Here is a 20,318-nt window from a genome sequence, read left to right as displayed (position 1 = left end):
ATGTAATATACATACATACAAATACCCGGGAAGCGATCCCCGGCCAGGTGTCCGCGCCCGTACCCGTCCCCTGCCCTGTCCCGTCCCGCCCCGCCATCTTCCCGCTCGCTGCCCGGCGTCCAGCGCCGCCGCGCCTCAGCACCGCCGCCGCAGGGGTCCCCCGGCACTTCCCAGGGCTGCGGGCTACCCAGTCGGGGCGGGACCGTTCTGATCCGGGCGTTTCACAGGGATGCTGCGTGAGCCCCCAGCCCCGGGATGCGGCGCAGTCTCGACTACAAGTCCCGACATGCCGCTGCCTCCCGGCGCGGCGCCGCGGGCACCCACCGCCGCCCATTGTGCTCCAGCCAGGGGAAACGGCGCTCAGCTTCCCCCCCGCGCGCCAAGTGGTCCCTTCCAGCGCTCCATGAGGCGCCCTTCGGGCGGTCCCATCCACGGGAAACGGGGGGAGGGGGGGGGGACGGCGGAGCGGGGCGAGGCGAGGAGCCCAGCGAACGCTCTCTCGAAGCCCGGCGAGCCGTTGATTGGCGTGCGCGGCCGCCAATAGGGCGAGGCGGCGGTCGGGGGAGCCAATGGGCTCAGAGCGCTGCCGGGGCGGGGCACAGGGGAGGGGGCGGGGCGGGGCGGGCACCGCGCGTGCGCTGGGGTGGAGGAGGAGGGGCCGTGTCGTGTCCGTGTCGGCTCCAGGGAGGGTCGGGCGGAGGGAGGGGAGGATGGAGCGGGCGGCCGGGCGGCCGTGAGCGGGGCGGGAGCGGAGCCAGAGCGGAGCCAGCAGGCCGCGGGCAGGCCCGGGCGGGGGAGAGGCGAGGCAGGGAAGGGAAGGAAGGCAGGCAGCCGGGTGACGGGTCGTGCGGCGGAGAGGGCTCCGGACGGAGAGCGGGCGGGCGGCCGGGGCTCCCGCTCCGCAGTGCGGCCGGCGGGGCAGGATGAGCCAGGAGGAGATCCTGAGGAAATTCATTAAGCGAGTCCAGGCCATGAAGGACACGGACCACAATGGGGAGGACAACTTCGCCAGCGACTTCATGGTGAGGGGCGGTGGCGCGGGCGGGGCGGGCGGGGCTCCTGCCTCCCCCCGGGCTGGGGGGGTGACCCGCAGCCCCTTCCCCATCCCCCCGCCAGCGAGGGGGTGTCGGGCCGGGCGGGCGTCGCATCCCTGGGGGTGACTTGTTATTGTGTGCCCCGGGGCTCGGCCGGCTCCCCGTGCTCACCAGCACTTCGGAGCTCGGCGGGGGAGGGAGAGTGTCCGCCTGGATTCAGTCTCCTTCCTGCCCCCCAGCCCCAGGAGGTTTGTCACCGCGGTCCCGGCCCTTCCCCGCTCCTGGCGAGGTGCTGGTCATCGGTTCTTGCAAAATTAACCGGGAGGCTCCTCGTCCGCCCGCCCCGCTGCTTCCCTGAGCACATAAAGAGGACAGGCGGGGTGGGGGGGCTGCGAGCGCTTCCTCGCCCTTGCAGCCCCTTTTCTGCAGGGGTGCCGTCTACGATGTCAACTGGGGATAATCGGGCACTCCTTCCCTCCTTCTCCTTTTATCTGCCCCTGTAGGTGCCTGCTTGAGCTTTCTTTCCGAGGAGATGTGTTAAATGTATTGATAGTCCTTGGAGGAATATTCATCTTCCCTTCGCTAACATCTCCCATCCCCCATCACAGCCCTGCCTGTATCCCTCGTCCTTTCTTCCTTCCAGATCAGTTCACCGTCAGCCTTTGGTTAACGTGTGCGCTCGGGGAAGAATTCTGTTGGAGAATTAGTGATTTTCCTGGTTTATTTTAGCTGCTTAATTAGGCTGTTAAAATATCTCGGGAGTTTTATCTTTTGAACTGCTCGTCTGAGATGTGAACAATAATTTTGATTGGGCAGATGTTGCTGGCACTTTTCAATATCATTTAAATACTTACTATCAAAAGGCAGTTTGACCCACGGAAGAGCTGAAGGAGAGCGGGTTAGTGCCCTCCGTATCTGCCTTTGTAGCTCGTTTCATTATGCTCTTTGGGATTAGAATCACATCGTTAGCCCTTTAAGCTGTCAGTCTGTGCTAGTGGTCTGGGAACAAAAAAAATAAATAAATCTCAATGTAAGTGTCGCATCGGAGATTGTCCGAAATGTGGGGAGGAGGCCGCGGATGTTGCGCAAGGCGGAGAGGGGCGTTGGGAGCGCTGGCAGGTCCAGGGGTGGAAGAGGAAGTGGACTTTGGGAAGTAACGAGTTCATCCAGGGTGGGGAGGGAGCCCGTGGGAAATCGGCCACGCTCTTTGGGCAGGATTTTGCAAATACTAAAACTATGCTGCTGAAACATCTGAGCGTGTGGGAAAGGAAGAGAGAAACGTGTGAAATGAAGAACGGCATTGGAGCGATAGGACCTTTCTAAAATCTTCATATGAGAGCTTAGAGGTTACAGAATTTGACAGACGCTTTTCATGAAGTTATAGTTTTAATAATATAATTGCTATTTAACCCGAATTTATATCTTGTCTTGTACTGATGAGTCCATCTTGTTCATGTAAATTATATATACCTTACAGAACGGCTGGCCTAGACTAGTGCAAAATGCGGGACATTTTTAATAATCTCTATGTTAAGTACTTTGTTCTAGATCTCCTAATCCACCTCTACCATTTCATATCTGATAATTATCCTGATATTTTAGCTTTGTTGTAGTCAAATGATATACAATACATATTTTTATCATCTGTTCTTTGAAGCAGTGGCACCTCTGTGTGGAAAAATAGCTTTTGTTTCAATTTCTCTATTTGACAGCATGTTTCTGTAGCTTTCAGTGGTATAGACAGTGAGTTTTCCCATTGCTTTCCTGCAGCAGTAAGACAAGAGAATATGGGTAAAAATGGGAAAATACGATTATAGGAACTAATGGGCAAGACATTTCAGGAGAAAGATGTATTACCTGAAAGAGTGTTAAATGTTTCAGGGAGAATTGTGTTGAAAATTTCTTTTGTCCTCTTAACACTTTGTATTTCAAACTTTCATATTTGATTTTTGTATCAGAAATTAAAGGAAAACCAGGATCATAAAAATTAGGATCTTCAGTTCTAATATTCACCTTTATTTAGTAAAGCAGACATAGATTAGTGTGATGACAAGAATCATAATTGCCGATTTTCAAATTTTTTTTCACTATGAATGTATTGAGGTATTTTGGGATTTTTGGGGTATGTGTTTTAGGGTGTATTTGGCTGTCTTAACAGAGCCATAGTTGTTCTTTGAAATGATTGAAAAGGAAGAAGGAAAGAGAGGTAAAGGGGATATAAGTTACAGTATTCTGTTCAGTTAAAGAATTAGTAGCTACTTTTTGAGGAGTGAGAAGGGAGGAAGTTGTGTTTTCTCATTTAAGTGCAGGATGTGCACTGTGGCTGTTAAATAGCGGCAAATTTGTGGAATAGGAATTGCTGTTACTCATTGCTTCATTTCCAAGTCAAAATGGAATCCAAAATATGAATGGCATAGTGGGTGACTGCAAATGAAAACAATTCTTTACCTTTAGGTCTTTATTGCCTTTGAATGTGTTGAGTAATAGGCTTAAAGAGTTGTATATAGGTCTGAGTGAATCAACTAAAAGTACGTGCTGGGTGCCAAGGAGTGCTGGAGGAGAGGGTAGAGAAGCTAGAGGTGTGCACATAGGTAGGATGATAAGCGTGGCTGATTGCTATTGAAAGTCCAGAGAGTAGATGACTAAGACTGCAATTTAATAATGCCATTGACATACCTGGAAACAACTTCCTCTTGGAAGGTGGAAAGTTGATTATTACCCACTCCACCACTGCCTCCCTACCTCCCCCCGAAAACAAGATAAATTCTAAATCTGGGCACCAGTAGCAAGTTTGTTACTGGAAATCAAATGTATTAAATTAATTTGCACTAGGAAGTAAGCAGGATTTATTAGTAGATCACTTCAGTGCTCTGGGTGTGCACGGGTAGGATTAAATTAAGTGGATAGTTTGAAAACTGGACAGACATGTCTGTGAGCCTTGCCAGTAATCATGTATGTGTGAATATGGGGCAAGTGGGCTTTTTCCTAAAATAATATAGGTTAGGATTTTGCTACTATGGTTGCAGTACATCCAGGAGTATACTTTTTCCTGGGCTTTTGCTGATATTGCTATTTGGGTAGAAGGAAATAAGTATAGATTGCTTCCTCTTGGTGTTTCATGCTGTATGAATACAACCAGCATGGTCTAGGTTCTCATCTTTTTGTAACAAACATGTGTCTTACTTACATCATGTGTCTTCTAACAAGGGTGAGAAGTCAAAGTTCCATATGGAGGAAAACAACTATTCTAGAATTTAGAAAGACCTTGGTAAATATTATTTGCTGATTTTTTTTTTAAAAAATTAATTTACCACAATTAACACATTTTTGTTTTCTTACGTTATAGTCATGACTGCATTCTGACCTTCTCATTTCCCTTGTTTGATATGGGTTGCTATTGTTATAGGAGAACTGAAATATGATTAGTGTGAAGCTTTACCATCAAAAATCAGATTTTTCAGTTGTTTTCTGATATATGACTGTCTTGCTTCATTTTTGAGTTACACATTTGGCTAATCTAATGTCGTAGAACACAGTATGTGGCTGAGAATTTTTTTTTTCTGGTGATGGATACTGTGTAGAGGACCCTCAGTTGCTGTTTGGAGGTAGTGGTGTTAAAATGATCTTGTCTTAAATCATCAGTCTAAATAATAATAATTTTTTTTTAAACAACTATGTTACACCTACTCGCAGATCTCTTTATACCTTTCATTCGAGGGGGCACAGATAATTAACCCAACTGAATATTGTGTGTTTGTATTCTGTTCAATCTGTCTAAGCTGAAACATTTAGGTTTGGAAACAGTAAAGTACTCAAGGTGCTGTTTTCTGAACTACGAAAGGGAATTTGAATGGTTTGGAACAGGTGAAGAACTAGTTTCTATGCTTTTTACCTCTAATTGGTTTTGGCCTTGACATTTTCATATTTAAGCGCTTTGAACTGATTGTTTTGTGAAAATGCTGTTTAAAAAAATGGGAGATGAATGTGTTTGACTCGTAAGGATAAAATGTAGCTGATCATAGGAAGTGCTACACCAGATGTTAGATAACTTGCTTTGTGTGTTTTTGGAGGTTTTTGTCTTTGTACTGTTTGTTGGTGGGTTTTTTTCCGGAAAAGGCACAATTTCTAAAGTGCTTAAAGGTTGCTTAAAATGAATGAAATCTACACTATACTAAATCACTGATTAAAATTACTAAGATACATAGTGAAAGTCCACATACAGATGCCAGTCATGACATAGCTTTTGTTCTGGTTCTGGAACAGCATTAGGGATACCGGAAATACCTATTCAACTGTAGCACTTCAGAAATGCCCCTCTTAAGAGCTTGTCTGTGTATTAATGTGCATTTGCATAAGCCTTTCTGATTCAAATACTATTAGTGCCCCTCTTGAGCGTCTGTGAAGATATCTTTCAAATTTATAAGGCAGGCATATAATCTGGAAACTTATAAAACATTTATCTTTTTTTACTGTCTCTGCTTTTTTTTTTTAGGTCCCACTGAATAGACATTTTTGGAAGCAATGTTTTCTAGTATCTATTTAATGAGTTTCATGCTTGTAATAGATGGTTAGAAACACTAATGCTTTGTCATGTGTTATAAAATGCATGCTTTTCAAGAGATACTATTTGTATCTGCAAAGGTTAAACTGGAAAAAAGGCTTTGGTAGAATCAATTAGATGGTCAACTGTTTCTTGAAACTTCAAATCCAAGATTTAATTTGTGTTAACAGAGGTTTGCATGGAATTCTTGTAAATTGGGTTCTTTTGAAAAAACCTCAACTGTTTGGAGCACTTATTTTCCCTAAAGTGTGACAGAAGGAGTAATTGCCTTGGAGAAAATGACCCGTAAGTGCGTTGTACAGCTGATCAGTTATAAGAAACTCTGCTCATAGCAATGAGTTAATAGGTCATAGGCAGCTGTCACTTTAGATATGCCTTGTGCATTTTTATCATTTCAGGGTTAAGTATTGGATCTGTTAGTAGTCACCTTTCATGTTATGCTTAAATTTGCATGCAAATGTATTTTTAAAGTTTTGTTTCCATTAATTGTATTTCAGCTAGATGCTGTTAATTTCTATGTGGGGGGCACACCCCAGCACATTAGTTCATTGTGTAGGTTATAGTCATCTAGGCCATTCATAAAGCTTCTTTTACATGGACCAGATCTGGTTGGAGCAATGTGACTGAATAGTCATTTCAGTAAACCCAAATTTTAGAGGCTTCTGAAATTTTGTGAAATACTGTTTATTCAGTGTTATATGAAAATACAATTTTACATGAACAATCATTCAGTTTAAATATTCAGCTTCTTTGTCCCCTTCTAAGGAAATGGGTGCTGTTTCTGTTGCTTCAAAGATGCCATTCTGAATTTTCATAGAGGCAGTTGAATACAACCACAAAGCTGCTGTAGTGACCCTGGGGTATAAGAACTTGCAGGCTCTGCCTAAAATTGCTGTTCTTTCAGCACACGAAACTAAACCAAATCAGTTAGGCAATGCTCTGGGTTGTGTCAAATATCTTGTGTGGTAATAAGTTCTGTTTGCTCATTTTCCAAAGACAGCAGTGTGTAAGTCTACTGTTCTCATGGAATAAAGGGTTGTGTATGGATTTTGCAGATTAAAGAATTTTTCAGGAGGAACAAATGGTAATGTTGGCCTTGCACCTCATGGCATACCACATACACTCCAAATAATTTAAATAGTATGTCAAATACATCCTTTGTTTTTATTCTTACCTCAATTCTACAGCAACTTTTGCTGTATTTAGTTATATGTGTATATAGATAGATACATATCATTAGATACCTATATATGGATGTGTCTCATGTTACCATAATTCATCAACCTTATACTCTAATCTACAGTTCTGTAGCTCCATGTAGAGGCTTATGTATTTGTGTATAGTTCTATGTCTGTGTCTTACTCTGCATATATGTCACTGATCTATAGTATGAATTTTTTGATTTGGATTGCATGTAATTTACTTTAAAATTGCAGTAGGTTCAGACTGTTTTTCCTTGATGCTTTTATAGCTAAATATAAGTTATCAGCTCTGCAAGCAGGGGAAGGTTGAGCAGATATTCAGATCATGAGTGCAACAAAAGTCTGAGGCTTCTATATTCATCTCTTAAAGGCATTGGTTTGTAATAAACAGAAATTATGTTTTATCTTCTTCATTGTTACTATTTAAGATTTGTGGGTTTTCCATTGTGCACAGCTACAGTTTGACTATAGTATACTTAGTACAAAGGACTTTTTGACATAGGGAACATAGTAATGCAAAATAGTAATGCTGGGAAAACGTGAAACTAGGAATACCTTGGGTATGCATTTCTAGAAGTGAAATCAGATGGTAGATGATGTTTATTTTTTCTTGGCCTTATAAAACAGCCTTCAGTTAGGGAGAGGCATCAGTGTTAAAGGTCAGATAAGGAACTGAGTAAAGCACAAGTGAATTAGGTAGAGCAGGAGCTCTTTGTGCCATTAGGAAGTGAAGTGTTTGCATCCTGGTGTTTTCCTCAAGCTCTTTTACTCCACAATTGCTGTGGCCAGCACAGGCTTGGATAACTCAGCTGTGTGTGTTTGCCATAAATGAACCAAGGATATGCATTTCTATTTCTTTTAACTAGCATATGAATGTTGCAGAGAGATTAAGCTCTTTGTTTTCCTGCTTCATCTGGCAAAATAACTTGCTAATATAAACCCGTGAATTGCTTGTTCAAATTTGAGCAATCAGAATGTGTTTATGAAAGGAGAGCACTCTGGTATGGCTGTGGAGTTTTGGATCTGGAACCTGGAGCCCCAGAGAGCGGCTGTATTGTTGGAGCTGTGTCTGGAGTCCCTCTGTGTCTTCAAGAAAGCAGACTGTGTTCAGACCCAGTATTGGTGAGACAATATGAGTGCAAAGCCAGTAGCTTTACTAGGGAGGCTGAGAGTGCAGCAAGGTAAGGAAAGAGTTGTAAGAGCAGAAGAGCACAGTCAGGTCTGTCAGGCTTTAGGGCTGCCATTCTGGGTTGGAAACTGTTGTTTTAAAGTGTCTCTGAATACTTGTGTCAGGATGTTTCAGTCACTGAGGTTTGCATAGGAAAGTTACTGCTGGTGTCCCTGAGGGCCTTGTTCTAGCTACTCTTTTGTCATCAGCTTTAGAATGAAAAAATTCTTACACAGCTAAAAAGATCAAGTAGAGAAGAATGTTTCCCAAAAAGTACCAGATAAATAGAGGTATAAATGGATGACCTAGTTCAGGTGACCTGATTTTTGCTCCTGTCCTCCTACAAGCCAATACTTTTAATTTCTTTAAAAGGCAATTTTATTGGTGTTAATTTATGGGAAGAGTTAAAGGCAATATTGTCCTAATGGAAGTGTCTTGTGAAAGAAAAACCTTGAAGAATTGAATTATCAGCTCTAAAAAGTAGCAAGGCAGTTACTTCAATGGGGGAAAATATTACTAGACCACTGAAGCTATGAATGATGTTGCTTCACGGGATACACATGTCACTAGGAACAAAAGCAAATAAAGAAACATGTTTCATTCAGTCATTCAGATTCCTGGAAGGAAGCATCATTAGTTTTGATGGAAATCCCACCGTAATGCTTCTGACATTTAATTTTCTATATTCATTTTACTTCTGAGCTCCCTTAGTTCTGCAGAAAGAATTGAATTGCCTAGTGTTAGGAATGTGCCAAGGGCAACTACATGAGTAGACTGAAAATTTTATGTGCTGTATGGATTGGTTGGATTGTTCTATTTTTAATTTTTAAATTGCTCATTTTCCAAAGACAGCAGTGTGTAAGTCTACTGTTCTCATGGAATAAAGGGTTGTGTATGGATTTTGCAGATTAAAGAATTTTTCAGGAGGAACAAATGGTAATGTTGGCCTTGCACCTCATGGCATACCTCATGATTTGGAGAAATCTTAACACTGTTGTTAAGGGTATCCATATAACTTCCTTCCTTTTTGGCAGAAGGGCTATATGCTTCATGTTTTACATGTTGGAGACCAGACCTTGATTCCTAAACATTTTTGAAATTTCTTAGTTTTAATTGCCTGTTCTTTACTATAATTCTTGGTGTCTAAAGTCATGGGTTGGAAAGCATCAGTTTCTACGGGGAAGTTAGCTTTGTTAAAACCATATTGCTTTAAAGAAACTATGTACTACTTTAATTTCTTTCATTTGTGATGACACTGAACTTGTCATTTTTAAACAAACTTTTTTACATTAACTTCCTTTTTATGCAGTCTTGTAAGGTGTAGCTGGGTTTGTTTTTCGAAGGTGAGAGTACAGTGGTGGCCTCTTGAACAATTTTACAGCTTGCTGCATTTGTCCTGCTGTCTTGTCACTCTTGCTGCCTCGTGTGGATGACATCTGCTTTTTGTTTTTCTTCTGAAAACATAGATGTTTTGTACTCTTTGTGATCACAGGAAGAACAGCTTCTATGTGGATTAGTGGGAGAGTGGGGTTTTTGGGCAAATGGAGAGGCAAATGACCATCTTCTATCTGTGCAGCTGGGCTGCAGTGGAAACAAGGGGCCAAAGCTTGTTCCTTTGGGCAGCTAATGCAATCAAAGAGAGTCTGAAAGGAATGTGGTACATGAATGATGTCTTATGTTTCTGCTTTTATTAAGGTTGGGCAGTCAGCACCTCTGCTGTCCTCGCTATCTCTCTTATTGGCTTTAAGGTCAATTTCATGGATGAGGTATTGGTTTCTTGTGCTGAGCTAGACTAGTTCTAGGTTCTGGTTCATGCACATTTTTCCTGTACTTACTAGCATGATTTCCAGCTACGTGTCACAATTGAGAGTCTCAGGGGTCTGTTTCAGAATTTTTGTGTTTTCCATTGCTGATTACATTTTTAAAAAAATTTTGTCTTCCATTTTGATAGTATGGCATTATTTTTATTCTCCTGGTAGTTCTTGGAGGACACAGCTGTCTTTGAACAACTCGTTTCTAAACTGAAAGGATGTTTCATGGGTTTCCTGTCCAAGTGTTCAGAGGACTTGTCAGTGTAGATTATGCATCCTGTTTAAATGACTGATTGCTGTGGGAACTGCACTGCTCTTGAGAAGCCTGAATAGTGTTCTACTCTGTCCTAAATGTTTCACTTCTTATTTGACTGTATTTGACTCTGTAATGCATAACCCTGTGATGGAACAGTGTCATTTTTTCCTCAAGTGTGTGGGTAGCACATGTGGTACTTGGGTATAGCTTCCTACTTAGACAAATGTTCTTGTTGGATATGTTTATCCAGTTGTTTCACTGCATAAAACTGAGAGATCAATTAATATGAAAAGCAGAACAGACAGAGAAGAAGGAGTGATAGGATTAGTGCACTGCTCTTAGACTGTGGATAGGCTGGGTTGGAAGTTAATGACTGGCTGCTTTGTGAGTGAGTAAAATTAATCATGGAGATGTCTCAGTGGTAAATGTATTGTGTCCGGCATATTTGCAGTGCACAGCTCTTTTTTTACTGTCTTTACACATGTAGAAAATAAGTCTTAATTCTTCCTTTATTTTCTACTTGAATCTTTACCTTCATGCATGGGAAGCAGGATTACAACTGTAATGCTTTTGTTATTACTTACTCCCTCATGTATATTCTGATAATTTTAGCAAATAGGTAATAGTTAATTGAAATGAATACAGTTGTCCAGTAGGAATACTCAGAGGAAACATTTAGCTCAAAATAACACTGGAAAATGAAACACTGTTCTGGAGGGAAGGGCATATGTAGGTTAGTTGAACTGCTTCAAGAAACTGAGAATTCCTGCAAAGTTGAATTAATTATGAATTGCCTATAGGCCAGCACCCCTTTGCACAAACTGCTAAAGGAAGGACATAATCTCTTGGATACTGTGAATGTCCCCAGTTAGCTCTAAGTATTCAACAGTTACTTCTAAGATTTCAATTTAGTAGTTTAGTAGTTTAAGTGGTTACAAAACTGTGGATTTTTATTATGACCAAATCAGACTGTAAAATTAATTTTAACTCATTTTCTTTGGGGTGCATAAACAGAACTGTGATGTTAATGTACATATAGGGAACTATATGTAAATGTTAATGGAGAAAAATTATTTTAAGCAGGTAGAAAGGACTTGGAAGGTACTACAGGCACACACTCAAGGAATTTACTTGAGTAAAGAAATAGGATATTTTATAGATGCTTTATTTTTCTGTTATTTCTACTTCATGAAGACTAGGCCCAAAAAGGAGAAATATATTATTTCCTTTAATAGCTATTTGCTACAGAAGTGCATTAAGCACTACACAGGCACTTAAATATGAGTCTGCTTTTCAAAGTGAATGCTCTGAAATAAGTTGTTATTAAGCTGCAGGTTAAGCCTATCACAACCTTTTATATTTTCCTTATAAACAGAGAAACTTTTCCAGAAGCTATTCCACAGAACTGCTGGGGAAATTGCCCTGACATTCTGTAGTAACATTACTACAGTCACTTCTTTAGCTGGTGCAATCTATTTTCTTAATATTTTGACTAAGCTGATGAAATACCAGCTCTCATTTCTTTTCACTTTTGTGGTGAAAATGCAACCTCCAAATTGTCTGAGATGTCAACTTCCTATTTTTGTTGTTCTGAAAAGAGTGGGTGAAATGGTGGCAGAGAAGCCTAGATGTATTCTTTATAAATTACAGAAGTCTATAGTCTGTTGATAAATTATTTAAAGTGTGAGATCAGTAACACTGAAAAAAATGCGTGTATCCCAAAGTCAGCAAGCTGTTGCCATAAATTTCCTAAGGGGAAGAATATTTCTTTCTAAAATGCTAGCTAATTCCATAACTAATTTTAATATGGGATAGCCTGAATGTGAGCTTTTATTTGGTACCTCACACATGATTAAACACTGTAGTACTTTTGGTGCAAAGCTATGGCAACATGTCTTTCTGGCATGGCAGTTTAAATGCATTAGCACTGTTTAAGTTGGTGATTGTGTGAAAATGAAGCCAGCATCCTGTTTCTCCAGCCTTACAGCATACATAATGGGCTTCCCTTCCTGTATTCACAGAAAAAATATTCCCTGTCTGGTACAGTGAGATGATATGATCATCCATGAAAGTATGTGGATATAAAAAATCTCAATGATGATGTCTTTAGCTCTTATGGGGAAACGTAGCTTCCAGATATATTAAATGTATATGAGTATATGTTGTATGTGTATTTATATGTTTAGAAGTGAGAAAAGCAGCAATGAAATAACAAGGGAATTCAGTGAAGGGATATAAGTAGGTTAAGAACTTATTTATTTCTAGAGACAGTACCTTTCGAACTAAAAATCACCATGATTTTTCACTAAGTAGAGGATCTTGATGTCAGGGAGGCACTGGAATTGACTTTTGTAAATAAATGCAAAAGTTAGTTTCTTCTATTCTGTGAGTGCCATGTGGTTTATTTTCTATTGAGCTGTTGTATTACTTACCACTTTAACACCCCCCAGAACTTGATGCTGAAGTCAGGAGTTTCCCAAATTGCATACTGATAGCACAAATGAAAGAGTTTGCATGGAACACCTGAATAAGATAAATGATAACAAAGCAGACAATATTTACTTATTATCTTGGGTTTTTTTTCCCCTCCTTCCCCTGCTAACAGATTATTTTTAGTGTGGTACTGGAATCTGGTGTTTATTGGTGACAACTGAGAGGGTGGAATGTTGTTCTTATGGGAATGTGGCTCTATTAGTTTTGCATGGCCTGATTTTGGTAGCGGGTGGGGGCTACAGGAGTGGCTTCTTTGAGAAGCCACCAGAGGCTTTCCCCACATCCAACAGAGCCAATGCCAGTGGCTCCAAGAGGGACCCATTGCTGGCCAAGGTTGTACCCATCCGTGATGGTGGTAGTGCCTCTGGGATAACATATTTAAGATGAAAACCCAAAAAAATTATTGCGCAGAAGTAATTGCAGCCAAAGAAGAGCAGAGTGAGAATATCTGAGAGAAACAGCCCTGCAGGCACCCAGGTCAGTGCAGAAGGATGGGCAGGAGGTGCTCCAGGTGCCAGAGCAGATTCCCCTGCAGCCCCTGGAGAGGCAGCTGTGCCTCTGCAGCCCAGGGAGGTCCATGGGGGAACAGAGATCCACCTGCAACCCCTGGAGGACTCCACCCTGGAGCAGGTGGATGCATGAAAGAGGGCTTGTGACCCTGTGGGAAGCCCACCCTGGAACAGACTCCTGACAGGGAGAGGCCTATGCTGGACCAGGTTTCCTAGTAATACTTGTGACCCTGTGGGAGTCACATTGGAGCACTCTGTTCCTGAAGGGCTGCACCACATGGAAATGTGACCCACATTGGAACAGCTCATGAACTGTAGCCTGTGGGAAGGGCTCACAGTGGAGAAGTTTCTGGAGAACTGTCTCCTGTGGTAGGGACCACATGCTGGAGCTGGGGAACGTCTCTCCCTGAGCAGTGGCAGAAGAAAAGCGTGTGATGAACTGACTGTCACTCCCATTGCCCATCTCCCTGCTCTGCTTGCGAGGAGGATGTAGAGCCTGGGAAAGACGGAGGGGTGGAGGAAGAGTGTTTTGGTTTGTTTTGTTTGTATGGGGAAGGATTTTTGTGGAAGAAAAGACAGAAATGCTTGCTCATGTCAGCTTCCTCTTGTATTCATACTCTTGTCTTTGACTTGTCTTTAGCTTATTGGATCTAGCTTCTGGACATTATATAAACAAGATATCCTTCAGGAGTTCTGTATTTATGTCAGCTGGTTGTTGAATCATCCTATGAAGTGTGTAGTTTTCCACTGGGCATAGTACTTCTGTCAGATCTTATGCAAATTGCAACATGTGTTTTTGACCCTTATCAACTCTGATCTGTCTTGAATGTTTCAATTCTGCTCCTCTCTTTATGTTGTGATTGGATTTTACTATTTTTTTTAAATTTCTGTTTGTGCTGCCTTATCCCTGAGCTGCTGAAATTATTTCTTTCTTTTTTAAAAACCTTTAATTTTCACTGGTTTTGGATGACAGAAGCTGTTGCATGATGAGTGGAAAACCATGTGAATAAGTTTCATATGCTTCTTCAACTTTGCCTCACTTCTAGACTAGAAGCAATTCAGAACAAGCATTAGCTTTTTTACAGTTGTCATGGATTTGATGAACTGAAGGTAAATTATTATCTATAGTTTGGTACCCTTTAAAGCTGTCTGAGTATTGCATGATCAGTTGTTGGATTGTAAGAAAGTATATGTGTGGGGGTTTTGGCTTTTTTTCTTAATTTAATGGTCAAAGTAGAACTGGCTGGTCTATTTGGGTCTTGGTTTTAAATTCAGAACAGAGTGCTTAGCTGCACATTGTATTGACCTTGTTATCCTCATAAAGAGAAAGTTACATTTATAAATGTTACCTGGCTCTGATAGTCACTGGGTTTTTAATTACTATGGACAATGAGATTTAACCAGACTGGTTTAAATGGTCTTTGTAAGAATCTTTATGAATTTTCTTTATGAATTTTTATGGATATCTTTATGGATTTTACTTCTGTGGTTTGTTCATTTCACCAGGAATAATATTTCAGGGTTTGTATTGGATCAGGTAATATTTCTTATAGATCCCTTTCCTCAGAAGAGCCACTGTAGTGTTGAGCTGTTTTCTAAGCTTGGTTATTACAGACATTCATGGAGTCCAAAGCCTAATTTGAATATTCAGAAATAAATATTGAGTCCTGACAGCTACAAGGGATGCAGTCAGTTTTCAGAGGGAATAGCAGTGAGGCTTGCACTGGGGCCGGGATGCAATCTTCTAGTAAGTGATGTACTTGAGTGTTCTCACATCCTGTACTGTTCACCATAATGCATCTATAAGAAGCACTTGCATCCTGATAAGACTTTGTGATACTTCACTGCGCCTGTGAATTAATTTGCTTTGGCTGTAGAGTATGTGTTTCTGTATTTTGCATTTTAAAGCCAGGACTTAGCAATCCTGTATGTCTCATCCTATTACTTGTCATGCAGTTACTGTCTCTTTAGAACAAACGTTTATTCCTGTCTAGGCTTATTAGCATTAATAGCTGCTCTGGTTGCCCAGTGGAATACTGATGCACAATGCTAGAAACTGGGAAGGAGGAGAAGGTAGCCTTTAAGGGAAGTCATAATAGAAGGATTAAAGAGGGCATTGCTTTGGAAAAATGCTACTGTTCTTTAAAGTCAAACTGCAGCGGCAGATACAGAGGTTGAGATTGAATTTAACTGAAGTGTTGAAAATTAACTGAGGTCTTTTAAAGGTATGGATTTGGTTTGGGATGCTGCCACTTCCATTAAGGGAAAATAAGATTGAAAAACTTTGTGTCCTATTTAATTGTGCTTAAATAATTCTCCTAGCAGTGTTGGGAGTTCTGTTATTTGGAAAGGGTTATTGTTTCTCCCCAGTCCAAATTTCATGCAATATCTATAGCCTATTTTCTAGCTAGAAACACTGCAATAGGCACTCCTCAACATCTGTAGGAATTTAGAAGTTTGGTGGGTTTTTTTCTGACTAAAGGTACATCTGTTTCAACACAGAAGAGTAAGTCACATAGTTTTAATTGCTGTAAGCAGCAGTGCTACTTGTTCCTTTTAAGCTGTTTAGTGCTATGTAGCCTCATTTTTCCCAGTTGCTCATTTTGTGGAGTTTTTTTGCTTGTGTTTTTGGGTTTTTTGGGGGGTTGGATGGAGGGTGTTTTTGTATTAAAAAGAAACTCCTGCTTTGGTTTAGTATTTGCTATATTTCTGAAATTTTAAATTCCATTCTTCCTTATCTTACTTGTCCCAAGAGTGGCTTTGATAGATTGGAGGAAATAACTTTGGTAATGCAACTTTCCTCATTTCCTGTATTTTATCTACTTTGTCATTCTGAAGAGCTGTCACTAGCAGTTTCACAAATTTGGAGATTTAAAATTGGAGAAATGACACCTAATTACGCTTTTAAATAATGGAAATGTAAGTTCAATGCTCAGTAAAATGCTATGATGTGTATGTTTCTTGAGGGAGGTAAAGCAACATTTTGATGGAGAAGACAGCAGAGAAGAGTAAAGATTAGGAGGAAGCTGTTCAAAATGAGGAGTTTGTGGAGATGACATTGCATTTTAGTATGAACACCTAAAGCAGGAAAGGTGTTCATGGCTTATTTATGTGCAGGTTGGCAGCCTGCTGCTCTCTCCATGAGTAATGTATGTTTAGCAATGTACTGAGTTGAAAGAGCCAGTAAAAATGTGGAAGAAGTTCTGCTTGTGCCAGGAGCTGTCACCAATATTTTACATTCAAACAAGGCCTGACTCTAGTCTCTTCAGGCAGTGGGGCTTTGTGATGCCAATCCGGTGACTGCCACTCTTCCAGAGCGTCCACTGACAGTGTCTCACCAAGTCATGTTAATTCTGTGGGTTTGCTGAAATAGGTTCTTGTTTTTCAGAATTAGAAGGTGAATTTGACCACAGCTCAGAATTATTTTAAAACGCAGGTGTAAGCAGAGAAAAGAGGAGGACACTTGACTGAGTGCTGAACAGCTTTGCTGTCCCTAGATGGGCAAGTGTGGGCTGCAGTCAGTGTCCCTAGCAAGTTCCTGTACAGGCAGCGTTTGCTCTAAGGTGAGGCAGGAATGACAATAAAAGAGATGAGTGGTTTAGGAAATAAGATTAAAGCTATAGAATTGGAGTAAAAAGCTAAGAGGTGAAATATTGTTAAAACTTTAGTTTAGGAACAGTTAGAGAAAATCTCAATATATAATAAGGTGTTGTCATTGATGATAACTATTGCCTATACAGGAAAAACAAAGCAGCTGACCCTTGTCTGTAGGGTGGGAATGAAACTGTCCTTCTGTTAGTTCATTGTACCAGAAGCTGAGCAGACTTGCATTAATGAAGCATGGCTCATACCAAACTTAAAGAATCACAAAGTATAAACAAAGAAGCCCCTCTGTCTTGATCTTATAGTCATGTAGATCAAAACCTGTCTTTCCTGTATTCCATTTGTTAGCTTCTGCAATATATGATGGAAAGAAGCAGATAAATAGTGATTTATACATTCATGGTTTCAGCTAGAGGGAATCTTCTTTAAAATCTGAAGTATGCTTTAGAATTGTATCCAAGGTGGTAGCTTGCCATTTTCTACAAGGTAGAAAAGCCCAGAATCTACTGCAGCTCCTTTTTCCTTTTTTTGAGGATTTCTTAAAATGAGAAACCTGTGATTTCCATTCAGTCTTACTAACCCTTCAGCATTTGTAGTTTACTGGCTTTGGGTGGTATCTAAACATTTGGGTACATAATTAATAATAATGAAGTCAGAATCAATAAGCCATGAAAGAAGTATTGCTTTGTAAAGTTTAATTGGGTGCTGAGGTGAAAGGTTTGCTACTTGAACATGGTAAATTAGTTGCGTATTAATAGTTGTGGTAGTTGGTACAATAGAATAATATGAATGTGATTTTCTTATGCTGCCTGGAAAGAGTCTCAAAATGCTATAAACATTTTCAGAGGTTTTTGAGGGGAGGTGTGTGGGTTTTTTTAGTGCTGTTAATCTGCTACACATGGTACAATAGGTATATTCATAATTGGGAAGAAGATGAGTAGGTGAATCTACAGATCACTGGATGTGACCAACCAATAGTGTTAGCAAGGTGGATGAAGAGATGATCTAAATAATGCTTACAGGAAATGCTGAAGAGTTGGAATTTGGCCAGGATGTTCCCCTTGTTGCCTTTTTTGCTGTTCTCAAGAACTACTTGTTCATTAAAATTATCAAAACAATCATCTTGGAAAGAGATGGACCAGCAAGTACAGTGTTATTGTAGGGCATATATGCACATGGGAAATAAAACCTGGAGTTATTTCTGTATTGAGGGCAATTTTCTTGAGATTTCTCTGAATTTCAGCATAAGAGCAAAAGGGTAAAACTGTCTTAGACTTGCATGGGTAAATGGGATCTGAGTATAAGATAGACAGTCCCTTAAAAATAACTTGGTTATAAAAAAAAATCACTAGTTCAAGTGATCATAACTGCAGTTGTGGTTGGAAGAAAATAATAATGTGAATAAGATTTTTTTTTTTTTTTAATCCTTTCCAGGCAGTGCAATGCAGTCTGGTGTAAATAGTTCAATAGATATATTAGTAATGCAGGAGGAAGATAAGGAGATAAATTTTAGGATCATATGATACTTTTCAGGTTCTTCAGAGTATTATAACAGTGTAATGTGTCAAATTAAATGTGTAACTAGTCTAATACTTTATTGTGACTGTAGGATACTGTGAGAATGTCAGGAATGAAATGGAGCCATCCTCCCAGTCTTTTTCAATGGCAGATTCTGAGTAGAAGCTCAGGCTGTGTGTAGCAGCAGGGTGATGAGCACAGGACACCAGAACCCATCCCTGGTCAGGACATTGGCAGGCACTGCTACCTGGCATATTTCAACAGGCCCTGGACTGATTGCAAGTGTTTTACTTTTTTAGTTCTGTATAATTTCCCCCAATTTTTTTTTTTTTTAATTTTTTTTAAGTGCCTATTTCTAAGAGAAAGAGTTGTGGTGAAATTTATTTTTTTTTTTTTAGCCTTTTCCTGTCTGACAAGAATAGCAGATGTAAGTATGCAGTAACTATAAGTGGTGCTTGAGGATGTGTCTTTAGCCAGGTCCTGTGCTTGTTCAAATTGGCTTCAAGGTGTTTTTCTTGCTGGGGGATTAAAAGATTCTCTGGCAGACTGATCCAATATCTTCAAAAAGAAAGAAGTCTGTACTTCATAACCCTCTGAATTATTGAATAATTTTTTTTTCAACTTCATAGCCTTCCCAATCTTGACAAGAATCAAAAGGTTTCTTGTGTGTGCTACCAATACAGTGATCATTTCCTTGATTGTATAGGTTTCTTACAATCCTGTGTGCATTAAAATGTGACATAAAAACTTGGCTTGCTTTTTCACACCTTCCTTGTTTGTCTATTTTCTTGTCTAATTCATGATGCTGCTTCCCCTCTGGCATGCCCTTGCCCATCAGCTCAACATAATTTGTAGAGTTGCCATTAGTTTGCAAGTGTGGTCTTGTAGTTAAGTTTAAGATTCCTTTTATATCAGTATTCTCCTTTTATACTTAAATTTAGATTTTATCCTTGAAGAGGTCAGGAAGCTGGACTAGGTGTTAATTTTAGGTCTCTTGCAACTGAAATATTCCATTCAAAACTTTGTTTGCCTTAATATTCTAAATGTAATGCAGGTGAGTAGAAAGATCTGGCTCTTTTTTCTGACAGCAGCCACTTAATGTGCCTGAACTTTGACTTTGGCTCTGCCCTTTATTTAGGGTGTGGTGTTTCATGCCTATCACAGCGGATTTCACACTGTGCTGTAATAATTTACATTATTGCTTCTAAGTCTCTTTAAGCCTGACTTATATTTTAGTAGAGGTAGAACCCATTCTCGTGGTTTGGTTGTTGGTGGGGTTTTTTTTGTCCAAAAACATTGCTTGGTGTTTTGGGGTATTTCAGGAAGAGGGAAACAGAAATACCTTTATCTTTCAGGTTTTTTTAATACTTGTGTTCAGCATCCTGAAAAATATCAGTCATGTTTCACGAAAGAATTCTTAGTCATGAGGTTCTCACCTCTATTGGCTGAGCTTTGTGTCTAGGGCTATATTTGTTCTGTGTCTTTTAGGCACACTTGTTTCATTTGTGGCCCAGAGATGCTTTATAAGAATTTCCTTCTGTACGGTTGGCCTGAGAACCAAGGACTGCCAGCTGCCCTATTTCCATTAGAATCCACTGCCCAAGAAGACACTGACACCTAGTGGATGGGTTCCACTGACACAGGGCAAGAGACCTGCTGCTTAGTGGCCATCTTTCTTCTAAACTTTTACCTAATTTTTCTATCTCTTAGATCCTTGGGGTTGTTAGGAAAAAAGAAAAAAAGAAAAATCCCAGTCAATTTTTATGTATCTTCTGGAGTTTGAGGGAAGTCTGTGCAGTCAAAGTAGCTATGTTTTGTTGTTGTGTTTTAAGGTTTTTTTTTTGTTCCTTCAAGTCACTCGCATATGAGTCTCGATTGTTTGTAATAAAATTATTCAAGTTAGGGCATTGGCAGTTGTCCTCCCAGCCTGTGAGGAACGTGAGTTACCTGTGGAGCACAGGAAGAAGCAGATCATAAAATCGAGTGATCTGGATTGGAAAAGACCTTAAAGATCATCTAATTCCAATGGCTCTGCTCTGGGAAGGGACATCTTGCTCAAAATCCCACACAGCCTGACCCTGAATACTTCCAAGAATGAGGCACCCACAGCTTTTATGAGCAACCTGTTGCGGTGTCTCACCACCCTCATAGTGAAGCGTTTCT

General features: G+C 40.5%; 1 protein-coding gene across 2 annotated transcripts in view; it reads left to right on the top strand.

The window, feature by feature from the left end:
- The first annotated feature begins 684 nt into the window (after positions 1 to 684).
- LOC131592025 (tyrosine-protein phosphatase non-receptor type 12-like) overlaps positions 685 to 20,318 on the top strand; it is a 69,825-nt gene continuing 50,191 nt past the window's right edge. For both annotated transcript variants that reach the window (XM_058863263.1, XM_058863262.1), the window contains exon 1: positions 685 to 1,022. In XM_058863263.1, coding sequence (XP_058719246.1) covers positions 924 to 1,022 — 99 coding nt within the window. In that variant the 5' untranslated portion in view covers positions 685 to 923. The remainder of the gene's footprint in view (positions 1,023 to 20,318) is intronic.

Source organism: Poecile atricapillus, chromosome W, assembly GCF_030490865.1.
Source record: "Poecile atricapillus isolate bPoeAtr1 chromosome W, bPoeAtr1.hap1, whole genome shotgun sequence".
Taxonomy (NCBI): domain Eukaryota; kingdom Metazoa; phylum Chordata; class Aves; order Passeriformes; family Paridae; genus Poecile; species Poecile atricapillus.
Note: the sequence above shows the minus strand (reverse complement) of the source record. Positions and strands in the feature narration are given on the sequence as shown.